The sequence below is a fragment of the Elephantulus edwardii genome, unplaced genomic scaffold, assembly GCF_000299155.1.
Source record: "Elephantulus edwardii isolate Elephantulus edwardi_28Jun2011 unplaced genomic scaffold, EleEdw1.0 scaffold00005, whole genome shotgun sequence".
Classification (NCBI taxonomy): Eukaryota; Metazoa; Chordata; class Mammalia; order Macroscelidea; family Macroscelididae; genus Elephantulus; species Elephantulus edwardii.
The window spans coordinates 25339528-25354585 of record NW_006399755.1 but is presented as its reverse complement, the minus strand read 5'-3'; the positions used below and the strand labels follow the sequence as shown (position 1 = coordinate 25354585).

At 39.7% G+C, this 15058-nt stretch overlaps 1 protein-coding gene across 3 annotated transcripts in view; it reads left to right on the top strand.

Annotated features, from left to right (window-relative positions):
* DNAJC6 (DnaJ (Hsp40) homolog, subfamily C, member 6) overlaps positions 1–15058 on the top strand; it is a 239428-nt gene that overhangs the window by 87735 nt on the left and 136635 nt on the right. Inside the window, exon 1 of one of the 3 annotated variants that reach the window (XM_006879763.1) lies at positions 12874–13222. The exons of the other annotated variants lie outside the window; for them this stretch is intronic. Within the exon in view, the coding sequence (XP_006879825.1) occupies positions 13021–13222 (202 nt within the window). The 5' untranslated portion in view covers positions 12874–13020. Of the gene's footprint in view, positions 1–12873; positions 13223–15058 lie in introns of those variants that run through there. 3 annotated transcript variants of the gene reach the window in all.

Genomic DNA, 15058 nt, shown 5'->3' with positions numbered 1-15058 from the left:
AAAGTCTCTATAAACTTTCCTTAAAATTTAAAACGAAAAACCTGGTGACACAGGTTTAATATATTTATATTATTGAATATGTCCTTGAAAAGCCAGATGTTTGCTAGTAGTACTGTAGTTCAGTTAATTCCGACTCCGTGGCACTATAGAACTGCTTCATAGGACTCTGTAGGCTGCAGTTTTTACAGAAACAGACTTTCACATCTTTCTCCTATTCAGTGGCTTGTGGGTTTGAGCCACTTAATTTTGGTTAGCATCTGAGCACTTGGCCACTGTGTCACCTGTAAAGGTCTTCATAGCAACATTCAAATACCATAGCCTAGTCAGATTAATATATAAAATTCATGTAACAAGTTGTTAAAGTGATTGTTATATAATCTATCAATAGGTTCAAACATAGGACTTTTAAAAGAATCATTGGATTAGGGTCACTATCTGTTACTTTTGTTTATTTGCTCATTAATTGATTAATTCAGTTGTGAGGTACTGATTTTTAAAAATTTTTTCCTTTTTATTTTATTTTTATTTGCTTACAAAGTTTTGTACATTGTGTTTTGCACTATTCTCGTTCACATTATTTTTCTTTTTTGGGGGGTGGGATTTTCTCTTTTTTTTATTGATATTTTAATAAAAGTTTACAGAAAACTTGGATTTCCACTCATTCATTGTTACACATTTAACTCCCTGCCCACTAACCACCATGAGGTACTGTTTTAGATATCATGAGGAAACATGAGGTATTCTGTATTCAAGCACTGCAAAATACCTAAAACTCAAGTACAGTAGTCACTTCACATTAACCAAAGTTCTTTATTTTGCTTTGTCATTGGATGCCATCTGATTGATTCTGACTCATAGTGGTCCCGTGTCACACAGAGCTAACCCATAAGGCTTTCCTGTCTGCAAGTTTACAGAAGCACGTTACCAGATTTTTATCCTGAAAGTGGCTGAGTGGGTTGAAACCACTAGTCTTTTTCTTAGCAGGCCAGTGCTTAATACTTTTCTTGCTTTTCTACTACCATACTATATCATGGTAACAAATATTTTATGTTGTTACATGCCATCGAGTCAGGATAGACTCATAGCTGACCCTCCAGTGGATTTTAAGAGGCTGGAGATGGCACGGGGAATAGACTGCTCAGATTTCTCCCACAGAGCAGCCGGTGGATTTTGACTGTCTCCCTTTGGGCTGGTGGCACAACTCTTTACTCATTAGACCAAAATAGTTCTGAATAAAGTAATTTATTCTAGCTTCTAAGTAAAGCTGTTGGTGTTGTTAGGGGTCATCAACTTGCCAACACTCATAGCAACACTGTGGACAGTGGATCTGAACCTTGTCTTCTCGTGTGCCATCCTCATCATCTCTGATATACTCGAGCCTGTTGTTACAGTTACTGTGCCAATTGATCTTGTTGGAGGTCTTCCTCTAGTTCACTGACCCTCCAACTTTCCAAACATGATGTCTTTTTCCAAGGACTGGTCCCCCCTAGCAACATGTCCTAAGTTTTGCCATCCATGCTACTAACCAGCACCCCTCCAAGTACTCCTCCTTGCACTTTACACAAGACAGATTTGTTTGTACTTTTGGATATATATAGGATATTCAGTACTCTTCTCTAGCACCACAACTGAAAGACATCTTTTATTCTTCTGTCATCCTTATTTATCATCCAACTTACAGGTGTATAGCAACTAATTGAAAAGACCGTGGCTTGAATCAGGTGACCTTTAGTCTTTAAATTGGAATCTTTACCCCTTTGCGCTTTGGAGAGGTCTCTGCTGGCATATTTTCCCAGTGCAACATATCTGATTCCTTAACTGATGGTACCAGTGTGTTATTTATGAATCTAAGTCAGATGAAATCATTGACAACTTCAATTTTTTTTCTCCATCTATCATGATATTGTTGATTGTTTCACGGTAAGAATTTTTGTTTTCTAGATCCTGATATGTAATCCATATTGAAGGTAGTAGTTCTTGATCTTCTGCAGCAAGCATGGTAAATCCTTGCTTTCAGAAAACAAGTTTGTGCCATCTGTATAACACAGGTTGTTGATGACACATTCTTGTTCATAAAGTTAAGCTTCTCCAATTACTTGCTCAGCGTGCAGACTGAATAGATATGGAGAGAAGAAACAACCCTGACTCACACCGTTTTTAATTTTAAACTATGCAGTGTTCCCTTGCTTTGTTTAAATAACAGCTGTTTGGTCTAGGTATAGATTTTACACGAGCATAATTAAGTGTTCAGGGATTCCTATTCTTTGCAGTGTTAACCATAATTTGTTATTATCCACCCAGTGAAATTTATTTGCAGAGACAGTAAAACACAAATAGACATGCATTTGGTATTCTTTATTTTCAGCCAAGATCCATTTGACATCAGCAGTGATATCCCTGGTGCTATAGTCTCTTCTAAACCCAGAATGAGTGTCTCACAGTTCTCTGTTGATATATAGTTCTAACTGGTTTTTTGGTATTGTTCAGCAAGATTTTGCTGGCATGTGATATTAGTAATATTGTCTAATAATTTCCACATTTTGTTGGATCACCATTCTTGGGAAGGGAACAAAAACAGATCTTTTTTAGTTAGTTGGCTGGGTAGCTGTCTTCTAAAATTCTTGGTACAGACTAGTGAGCACACCCAGGACTGTGTCTTTTTGTTGAAACATGTTAGTTGGTATCCTATCAATTCCTTATTTTTGCCTGTGGACTTATTTTTTGCCAGTGCTTTCAGTGCAGCTTGAACTTCCTTCATTACCATTGGTTCATGTTCATACATTACCTCCGGAAATGGTTCCCTATCATTCATTTCTTTTTGGTACCCTGACTCTGTGTATTTTTTCCATCTTCTTTTTTTGATGCTTCCTGGATCATTCAAAATTCTGACCATAGTATCTTTTAGCCTTACAACTTGAGGTTTGAACTTATTCTTCAGTTCTGCTAGCTTGAGAAATGCCTAGTGAATTATATTCTTTTTGTTTTCTAACTCCAGCTCTTTTCACATTTCATAATAGTAGAAAGTAATGATAACAATTGGAAGTAATGGACCAATTGGCAGCATCAGGATGGACGGTGAAGAGATTGAGATTGTTCACAGCTTTAGTTTGCTTGGCTCCACAGTCAACACTCTTGGCACCAACAGCCAGGAAATTAAAAGACATATTGCGATGGGAAAGTCTGTTAGGGACCTCTCCAGAGCAATGATGTCACTCTGGAGACTAAGGTACGTCTGATACAGGCCATGGTCTTTGCAATCACTTGTTATGTGTCAGAGAGTTGGACAATGACTAGGGAGGATAGAAGGAAAATTGATGCTTTTGAGCTGTGGTGCTGGAGAAGAGTATAGAAGGTACCATGGACTGCTAGGAAAATAAACGGATTCATCCTGGAGAGGGTTAGACCGGGCTGCTGCTTGGAGGCAAGGATTCTGAGGCTTCGTCTGACATACTTTGAACATGATGTAAGGAGGGACTGATCCTTGGAGAGGAACATCATGCTTGGGAGGATGGAGGGACAGCACAGGCGCGGAAGGCCTTCTATGAGGTGGATTGATTCAGTGACTGGGGTAATCGGGATGGGTGTATCAGAGACAGTGTGTTTGGCACAGGACAGAGCTTAGGGCTGTTGTACATAGAGTCACTATGAGTCGCAAGCGACTCGATGGCACATAACAACAACAATGAGAACAACAGATGATATCTATTAAGCACTTGCTATATTTCAGGTACTCATTTAATTCTCATTACCATATTATAATGATAAATATTATTGTATGTATTGTGTAAAGGAGAAGAATGAGGCAGAGACTTTAGGTAACTAGCCCAAGGTAACGGTAAGTAACTTGCCTCAAAAATGAGGCAGAAACATTAAGAGTTATTGGAATGAGGATTCAGTTCTAGGTAATATGGTCATGTATTCTTAATCATAACCAAAAAAATTGTTTTCCTGGGAAGCAAAAAGCACATATCATTAATCCCATATAGCTCATGATGCATATTGACTTCTTCTTAGACCCACCACAGAAGTGATGTATAATATGTTTTGACAAGAAAGCATTTGAGGTAGAATGAACAGTAACAGAAACTGCCTCCAACATTCTTCAGAGAATAATCTTCACAGAGAGAAGCAACTGGTCAATGATAGGAGCCCTGATAACACTATGATTAAGGCTCTCAGCTGTTAACTGAAAGGTCTGGTTTGAAGCTTGCAACCACATTGTGTGAGAAAGATATGATGGTCTGCTACCATCAAGATTTACAGCCTGTTACATTAAAAGATCATTATCCTTGTGTGTCTTCACTGGAATAGTTAACAGAGCTGAGAGGTGAAACAGATGCTTCATGCCATCCTAATGCCAGACGTACTTTGAAATGGAGATGACAGACGAGAAATAAAGCTATGAGAAGGAAAGGGGGGGGGAATTTACACTCTTGACTGTAACCCTGAACCATTGCTTGGTGTCCTTGCTCATAGGCTGCAGGCACGGAAGCGGGTTGTACAGTGGCAGTGGGGGTGGGGGAGGGGGAGTTTTACAACCTTGGGAATCCTGTGGGACAGTTGTAACTCTGTCTTTTACAGTTGCTGTGAGTCAGAATTGACTCAGCGTCAGTGAATTTGCTTTGGCGTTATTGATCTTGTAGGAACTTGGTGGTGTAGTGGTTAGAGACTATCTTCTAACTGATGGAAGAAAAATGTGGCAGTCTGCTCTGTAAGAATTATAACCTTAAAAAAAAAAAAGAATTATAACTTGGGAACTGTAGGGCGGTTCTCCTGTGTCCTTCAAGATCACTGTGAGTCAGAATTAACTACAAGTTTTTGTTTGAACTTAATAGAAAAGGAAAAGGGCCAGAAAAGGGCATCTCGTCCTGTGACTCTACACTCTGTGTGCTGTGTTTTTGAGATAAAAGAAATTTTGGAGTGATCTTAAGCTTGGGAAAAAGTGAAGCTTGCTTGTAATTATTTATATGCATTTTACCAATTCAGCTCCCATTTCTCAAGCCCATATCTTTGTTTAAAAATCATATAGAAACCACTATTTGCATTCTGAGCTCCATTCATAGGTCTACCAGGCACAGAGAATAGATTTGCCAAGACAACAGTATTAGTCACAATAGAGTTTGTTAAGTACTTAGAATTTATTAAGTATTGATAAATTGCTGAAAACTTATAATGATCCTCTTGTCAACTCATGGCCATCCTGCACTGGCTTTCTCCCCCGCCCGCACTAGCTTTCTAAGGCTATAAATCTTTAGAGGAGATTGTCCATCTTTCTCCCACAGAGTGGCCAGTGGGTTGAAACTACTGACCTTTTGGTAAGCAGCCCCATACTTTATGCAACAAAGGCTATTATAGAAAATCTTAATTTTTAAAATTGGTGCACATTCCATTGCAAGGCCCTGTCTCCAGTTTTCCAGTTTATCTGATTATTTCTTTACTCTATATTATATCTGGTCTTTATAGCTAAAATATTATATAGTTATTAACAGCTACTCTGAATGATTACATTTATATTTGATTAAGCATAACGATAAAAAAAAGAAAATGCTTTACACAGCCCATTCATTTCTTGTCTTTAAATTTGCAAACTTAGGAGATAGCTATCTAAAAATACAAAGGCATATGTTTAATCTATAATTTCCTCCAGCAATATGTCTACAGTTCTGAAAACAGTTGAGCAAAAATAACTAGTAGTGCTCTTTTTGAAAATAATAATTTTCACTTTTCAAAAATAGCCCTTTCTAATTTCTCTTATTCTAGTTATTATAAACCTAACGTTTGTCAAGGTATGTGATGGACACCAGGTATTCATGAAGTTGAAAGAAAAAAATCTGAAAAAGATTATTTAAATGCAGTTGGAAAAGATTTCTTTACTAGACTTTACAGATTAACATTTCAGTCAAGTAGCTGAAATAGCTCAAGCTGCCAGATTCAGCATGCAATGTGTGTTTCAAATTTTATTGCAGCTCCTCCCCCTAGTTGTTTGGTCTTGTTACAAATGAGCATTAACTCAGGTTTATAATTCAGATCAGAATACAACTTCATCAGATGATGTCTTTAGGAATGCAGCTGGTCAGTGAGTCCAGAGGTAACTGGGAGGGATGTAGAAGACAACACTCTTGGACTCCTGCTTTATCTCTAGCCATACAATATAATTAATGTGTTAGGTTATTGTTATGTGCCATCAAGTCAGGATGGACATACAGCTGACCTACACAAACCTGTGCTTGAGTGAACCCTGAAGACGAAAATGTCTCTGAGTTAAAGGAAACTGTTTTAAGTAGACTTGGTGTAGGGCATAGGGAGTTGTGCTGCTAACCCCAAAGGTGGTGTCTCTCTGGCAGTTTGAATTCACTTAGTTCTGCAGGAGACAGCTAGGAAATCTCCTCTCTTGCCATTTACAACTTCCCTGAGGGGGAACCCCTCCACACACACACAGAGTGAGGTTTTTGCCCCGAGAGAGTAAGCCCCAAAACACTGTTTGGGTCCTTACTGATCTGACTGAAGCCATTTAACGTGTTATTAGTTGGTAAAAGTATTTCAACAACAAGAACTCAACTCATTGCTATTGAATCAGAACTGATTTACTGCTGACCCTTCAGCCAGTTTTCAGACACTGGAAATCACATAGGAGGAGTTTGTCCATCTTTCTCCCAAGGGGCAGCCTGTTTTTGGATTGGCAGTGCAACTTTTACCCACTAGGCCACTAGAGTTCCCTATACGTCTTTGTTATTGTTGTGTTATGTGTTGTCAAGTCAACTTTTGTGTCAACACAAAAGCTCTGAACTCTATCCTGAGTCAGTCTCACTGACTATAACACAGTTATTCTCATTATTTCAGTTATTGTGTCAATCTTTCTCACCTTCTGTCTTCCTCTCCGACACTGTCCCTTGATCCTTCCAAGCATGATAGCCTTCTCCAAAGACTGGCCTCTCCAAGCTAAAATCCTTCCCTCCACACAGCAGCTTGGTTTCGCTCTCTCCAGGACAAGCCTGTTAGTTCTCTTGGCAGTCCATGGTGGGTTCAATACTTTTTTCTCCAGCACCATAACTCAAAGGCATTGATTCTTCTTCTGTCATCTTAGTCATTGTCCAGTTTTCTGATACATAGCAAGTAATGTTGAAGATCATGGCCTGGATCAGGCATACCTTAATCTCTAGATGGATATCCTTGCTCTTTAGTACTTTGGAGACAGATTTTCCCAGTTCAGTTCGTCTCTTGATTTCCTGATTCCTGGTGCCAAGTGTGTTGATTGTGGAACAGAGCAAGCTGAAATTGTTAACAAACTCAGTCTCGTCTCTTTCTGTCATGATGCTGCTAATTGTCTTAGTGGTGAGAATCTTTGTTTTTTTGATGTTGAGCTTCAATCCATATTGCAAACTACAGTCCTTGTTCCTGTATGTCTTCATTGTTGTTGATTGCTGTCCAGTTGAGCACGACTCATAGTGACCCTATGAACAAAATGCCTGAAGCCTTTCTATAACTAATTGACATTTATCAAAGTTCATAGAGTTTCCAGAGAAGCATGTTGTTTAGGAAGTGGATGGCAACTCTGCTTCCAAATAGGATTTGTCTTTAGGTGATTGAAATACTAATAATAACTTTAGGGAAGAAGAAAGCAAAGCTGGGAAGTGTGCATGGGCTTAAGGCAACTTTTATATGCATACCCTTTGTTTGTGTTGTTGGAGGACTCCAAGTCCTAGGTTGATTAGAAAAAGGTGGTGTTACTAGTTGTATGGTTAATTCAGACCTATGACATCTCCATGTATGAGAGTAGAAGTGTTGCATAGGCCTTTCAAGACTGTGGCCTTTCAGAAACAGATTACATAGCCTGTCTTTGAAGGAACATTTGCTTAGTCCAGTGCTTAAACAATTGTGCCACCCAGAGACTACTCCTAAGGATGAAGTCTTATTGTTAGGTACCATCAAATCAGCTCTGACCCATAATGAGTCCATGCACGGCTAAATAAAACAATGTCCTGTCCTGCTAATCTCCATTCCATTGCTTTATTTGGTCCTATTGTTGCTTCTGCTTCAATTTATCTGTTTGAGGGACTTTCCCCCCCCTTCTATTCCTTGGCTTTATTGAGCATGATGGCTTTCTCCAGGGACTGACTCCTCCTCTTAACTCCACAGCACATAAGACTTTGTTTTAATCTTTACTTTTTAAGTTAATTGCTTAGCTTCTTTCAAGTGTACTTCCTTCAAGACAGTTTGTTCTTTATTCTGGGATTCCGTAATATATTCTGTGTTCTTTACCTACATCATAATTCAGAGATTCTCATCTTTTTTATTCTTTATCCAGTTTTTGTATGGCTGTTAGATGACCAAAAGGATCATGGCTCAAGTCATTTGCACCTTAGTTCCTTAGGCAAAATCTTTGTTTTTTAATAATTTGAAGAAGTGTTTTGCAGTAGATTTGCCCAACACAGTATGTCATTTGATTTCTTGACTGCCGCTTCTATAGTCATTGTAGTTCCAAATACAATTAAGTTCTTGATAGCTTCAGTATTTTTGTTTTTTTGTTGTTGGTAATGATGTTTTTTAGTGGTCTAGTAGTGAAGACTTTTGTTTCATTTATGTTGATGCTTTATCAGCATGAGTAAATTCTTTAAGACACCTTTGTTTTCACAAACTAAGTTGTGTCATCTGCATATTGCAGGTTGTTAATGAGTCTCTTTTCAATCCTGATGCTGCATTCTTCTTCTGATTGTTGCTTTCCACACTATTGCTGAGCATATAAACTCAGTAAGTACAGTGAAAGGGTACAACCCTAAGGTACACGTTTCATGAATTCAAACATATAGTATCTCCTCTTTGTTTTATTTGATTGACTGCTACTTGGTGTGCATACAAGTTCCATTTGAACACAAATAAGTCTCCTGGAATCCACATTACTCTCAATTTTATATGTAATTTGTTATGATCTACAGTGTCAGATGTCTTTGCAGTCAGTAAAACAGAGGTAAACATCTTTCTGGTATTCTATGCTTTCTTCCGAGATCTATCAGATATCAACAGTGGTATTCCTTGTTCTATGTTTTCTGAATTTAGCTCAAGTTTCTGGCTGTTACCAGTCTGTGCATTATGCCATCTACTTTTAAATTATCTTCAGCACAAGTTTACTTACATATAATATTATGATATTGTTTGATAATTTCTGCATTCCTTTACAATTTTCTTTGAAATGGGAACAGATCAGTTGGCCAAATCTTACACATTTCTTGGCATGGAGTGAACACCTGTTGCACTGCATCAGTTTGGTGAAGAATTACAATTGGTATTCCATCTATTCCTTATGCCTTGTTTTGCCAGTGGTTTCAGTGCTGTTTGAACTTCTTCCTTTAGTACCATTAGTTCTTGATCATATGTTGCCTCCTAAAATGGCTGAACATCAACCAGTTCTTTTTGGTACAAGACACTTGAAAAACATTGATCATGTTCTTCCTTATAGGTTTTCTAACAGCAGGCTTTTTGCAATTTTATTATACTTTGTCCTCTTTCCCAGTCACCCTTAGATGTCTTCTACTCAGTTCTTTTATGCTTTTTTTTTTTTTTTTAATATCGAAGTTTGTTTGTTTGTTTTTTTTTTTTTTTTTTTTTTTTTGTCGTGTACCATCAAATCGGATACTACTGGTACAGAAGATTGCTCCCCCATTCTCCAGGGGGCATCTGGTGGAATTGAGCCACATACCTTTGAGATTGCAGCACAGCTTCTTGCCACTAGATCACCAGAGCTCCCTGTATTCAGTTCTTTTACATCATCATTTCTTCCATTGGCTTTAGCATTTTGGCCTTCTAAAAAGTTGTCTTTTTTGCTTTATTTGTGTCATCTCCTTTTTCTGTTTTAGGTCATTAGAATTAAATTTGTCAAATTTGTTCTAGAGATTGTCTCTCAATTCAAATGGGATATGTTATTTAGTGCTATCAAATCAGAGCCAACTCACAGCTGACCCTTCAGCAGGTTTTTAGAGGTTGTAAGTCATATGGGGAGAGATTGACCATCCTTCTCCCAAGGAGAAGCTGGTGGATTGGAACTGCCAGAGAGGCCTAACTCCCTATGGACTGGGCTGCCAGAGCTTCATCTATATGAGCTTGCACCAGTTATGTTGGTGAAAAAAGGGATTTGCGATGAGTAAGTTAATGGTCTTGCAGAGTTCTCTTATATTCTCCTTACCATCATTTCTATTATCAAGGCCACAGTTTTGTTGAAAATTTTGCATTTCAATCAGCAGTTAATTATCAGTTCATCTTGATTGCATCTTTAATCAATTTTTGACAGCAGAAGTTAATTAAAAAATATCTTCTGTTCTAAAAATCTTTCATATTAGTGGTTGGTGTGAAATTTGCTTAGTAGTCATACTAACCTGACCTTCTTTGTTAGCATAGGGATATTATCCTATCAATGACAGTGTTGCTCAGGATATTTTTTTAAAATTAATTTCAATGAACATTTACAGAGATTTTGGATTTCCATTCATTCATTGTTGCACTTTCTCCCTGACCCCCAGTTCGCTCTTCTCTTTGAAAAGTGGAAGAAAAATTCCTTTATTGGTATACAATCTCCCTGCACCCCCACCCCCACCTTAAGTATACTCCACTCTGCAACCTTCATTCTGGACTCTTATTATAGTCATAATGCCCTAAAATATATTGCTTTTAAACTGTTCTCTCCCTCATTGGTTTCAAGGCGGTATACATAATTAATCTAGTTTTTCTCATGCTTACCCTAATCCTAGTCCCATTCTACAGCAGTGGCCCTATGCAGTGTTTGTCCTTTTGTGACTGAGATATTTCGCTCAGCATAATGTCCTTCAGGGTCACCCATTTTGAATAATATTTCATGAGTTCCTTGTTTTTCAGTGCAGCGTAGTATTCCATTGTGTGAATATCCACCGCTTCTCTATCCATTATTTGTTGATGGGCATTTAGGTTGTTTCCATCTCCTTGCTATTGTGAACAAAACCGCAATTAACATGGGTGTGCATATATCTTCTTGGATGGTAGTATGGTATCTTTAGGGTATATTCCCAGTAGTAGAATTGCTGGGTCAAATGGTATCTCTATTTGCAACTTTTTGAGAAAGCACCACACCACTTTCCACAGTAGTTGCACCATTTTACACTTCGACCAACAGTGAATAAGGGTTCCGGTCTCTCCACAACCTTGCCAGCATTTGCTGTTTGTTTGCTATTCTGTTAAATTTTACTAGTCTTACTGGGGGGATCAAGATAGATCTTAAAATGTTCTTTTTGATAATGAATGGGATGCCATTCTTCAATTTGTCATTCCTAACATAGTATATCATATGATTCCTTTGATTCAGAGGACCATGTAAGCTCACCAATGCTTAAGATACTGATATTTAAGCTTTTTGTTTTCTTTTTTATGACTTCCAATTTACCCATCATCATACTTTGAACTTTCCACATGTCAATTATTAATGGATGTCTTACAGCTATTTATCTTCTTTTCATGTTTTTCCATTTGCGAATGAGGTAGGCTTTTGAAATCTTATAATTTCAGACAAAAATGGACATTTGATAATTGCATTTTGATCCTTAAGAGCTATATCTAGGTTTCGAGAAGCCCATTAGTGCCAGATTGGAGTTTTGAGAATGCGAATACAAAATTACGATGTAAAGCTATGTACCAGTCCTGGGAAGGAGTTTTTGCAAACAAAAAGACCTTAAAGCTTAGCTTTCCTTAATTTTGTAATAAATTATTTTCTAATAGTGCATGATTCGTTTAAAAGAAGGAAAAGACAAGTAGATAGGGTGGGATGAAAAGACTGAAAAACAAAACAAAAAAACCAAACCCACAACAAACCCAAAACAACAAAACTAATCTTGTTTCCCCAAACATCTTAATATCGCTAAACTATGTCGTACAGGCCTTTCTTCAGGTCCCAAGGTAAAAGAACTCCAATCCGAAATGACATTAGACTCACTCTTGGCCCCTCCCCAATTTATTCATCAACAGATGCTAAGCCTCACTTTTCTTCTTCCTCTTTTATTATAGGGAGCCCTGGTGGCCTGGGCCTGCGCTGTTTGGCTGGAGAAAGATCAGCAGTCTCCTCTTTCCAGTGCCCCTGAAAACCCGCCAGTGGGTCAACTGTGGGTGGGTTCTGACTCGACGGTGCACAACAACATAACTATTTTATAGCGTTAAAAATAGTCCACTTCTAGATGTCCAATTCAGGGATCTTTTTCATTTTGTGTAAAGTGCAAAATACTGCTGCTGTTTATATTTTGGTGTACATGCCAACTGGCACTTTAACACGCGGTGTTTCTTTATTGCGTTTGAAGTCTGTCCCTCCTTGAGGATAATTGTCGAGGTGTTGTTTTGGATGCAGAACCTTCTAGCAAATACAGGCTAAGTTATACGAATTGGGCGTGTCTGGATCTTACCAAGAGACCCCTTAGCCCCAAAGCTTGTAGTGTAGAAACACACAGCCCTTTGCTACTTTACGCGCGAGAAACAGCCCCCTCCCCCGTAGTAGTAGTAGTCTCCTCCCCCCCTCCCCCGCCCTGTTTTCCGCCTTCAGCCACCACTCCCCGCGAATCTCCCTTCCCTTACTCTCTCTGGTCGTCTTTTTTCCGCTCCCCTCGGGCTGGCCGCGCTTGGAGCTTCCCTGCTGCGCGGCGGGGCTACGCGCGACACCTATAGGATTGCTTCCGGGCACTCCCCGGGCCTTGAGGGTGGCTGGCTGGGGGCCCGGAGCTGCACAGGGCCGGCGGCTCCGCGGCTGCACCGAGGGCGCGCGCACCCGCCGCCGCGTCCTCCCTCCTCTCACTCGCTCTCGGCGCCCCAGCCGCGCTCTACCCTGGGCGGTGGCTTCGCCTCGCCTTGCAAAGCACCTCTCCCGTGGCCGCTCCCTCTTTTCTCTCCTCTTTGCGTCATGTCGGGCACTTGAATTTTATTTATTTATTTTTTTTAATTCCTCCTTCATCCCTTTCCACCTCTCACCTTCCTCTTCCTCTCCCAGGTGATTTGTTTTCCTCCTCTCTGAGCTTGCCCATGAGCCTCCTCGGGAGCTACCGGAAAAAGACCAGCAACGATGGTTATGAATCCTTGCAGCTGGTGGACAGTAACGGGGACTTAAGTGCGGGGAGCGGCGGGGGTGGCGGCAAGCAGAGAGTGACTGCCGGGGCGGCGGCGGCGGCGGCGCGGAGTCCCGCCCGGCATCCTCCGGACCGCGCCAGCACCATGGACAGCTCAGGTAGCGCTGCCCGCTGGGAGCGCAGCCCAGAGCTACGCGCGGCCCCGCAGCCGAGTGGGGGCCGGCCGAGGCTCCAGCCCTGCTCTGGGAGGGGGCCGGGATGTAGGAGAGGGCATCTAATACCCCCAGACTGTCGCCTCTCTAATTTCTTTGGTCCAGGGACCTAGGAAACGTTAGAGCGTTCCAGAGAGGCCCTGGGACTACAGCGAGCACCACCTACTAATCTCTTTAGACTGCTGAATACGCCAACTGGGGGCTGGGAGTGGAAGGTAAAGGGGAGGGGAGGAATGGAGATCAGAAGGGAGGGGTTAGTGAGAAGAGCGGCTTGGAAGGAAAGCGGGGAGCGGCAGCTGCTTTCACTACCCAGCTGGTAGAGCGAGAGAGGTGAGGGAGCAAATGCGCTGATTGTTTTTACAGTATTTATCCCAATTGTTATTCTCCTATCGCTGGCTTTATTTGAAATTCTATAAAGTAGTATCATGACTTTTCTGTCTGCTACGGTTAATGCTATTACCGTTCAGGAATGGTTTTTACGTGGGATCTAGCGTCCTTTTTTGCACATCTTCTGTGATTTGCATAATGAAATTTATTTGATTTGTTTTGGCTTTGATTTTTATCTTTAGCCTTTTGCTTTGATATTTTAGTATTTCATAACACTGTATGTATCAGGAAAATGTCGACACTTCTGAACTTTATACCTGGGCTTGCAGTCATCTTTTATAAAGAATTTTAGCACGTTGGATTTTCTTTCTTGGAAATGCTCTTGTAGCAAATTGCCACAAGGAGACAGTTATATAATATATCCTTGTTGTATTATACCCAGAGCATTATAGCGGTTTGCTTATATTTTTCGGGAACCAGGATGGTATGCATAGAGATAATGTGTAGTTAAGGTACTCAGTTCTTTGCTCTGCTGGTACTTTTACAACTGAGAAAGCCAGAGGAAATCTGCATGTTGAGATGTTTGGGCAATGGAAACTCAACTGAGTGTATTTCCCACGCCTTGAAAACAGATCATTGGCTTTTTAAAATCATATAATGAATAGCTTTCTTTCGGCTACCATTTTCCTTATGGAAATGATGAAATACTGATTATTTACAGATACTCAAATATCCTAGACTGAGAAAGAATTTTACACATACACTCTCCTAATGAAGTTGAGTAAGGCATTGGTGGAACAGTTTCTTCTAACAGTTGCAAATAAAGTAGACATTACCCGCAAGGGACTGGTGGTTTCAGGGCTTTAGTATTGATGTTGTATGTGGTTATTTATGTTTTCTAAAGCTATGATATATCAAAATACAAAGTGTTTTCTGTATGCATGTGGGCTCCTGTTAGATCTTAAAACAGATTCACATGCGGTCTCAGTGATGCCCCATAACCCTTTCGGGAGCATGGTAAGCATGTAAATATTTAATTGAAATTAAGGCCTTCAATGTGAGTGTTAAGGAGTATTGGTTCATAGAAATGGAAAAAAATGTGTGTGTGTGTATGTATCTATATATAATGTTGTTTTCACCAAACAAGACTTTCACAGTATAAAGTGGAACAATTAAATGAGGTTATAATGAAACACTTGAATTTAGGATACTGTTATCTATAGTTATTGCCAGGAATTGGTTCTTCAGCTAGTAGTACTACATAGAATCGCAGAAATTCCATTCTTTTCTCTTCCTCTTCTTTCTGGTTACTGGAATGATGTGGTATTGTTCCATTAGTACAATAATAGCACTGTATTAATGCATATTTGCAAATGAGAATGCCATTTGGAAGGATATTATTTATTTTGTTTGGGTGAGGAATTGGATTCTGAGAGTGAGCTTTCTTGATAAGGT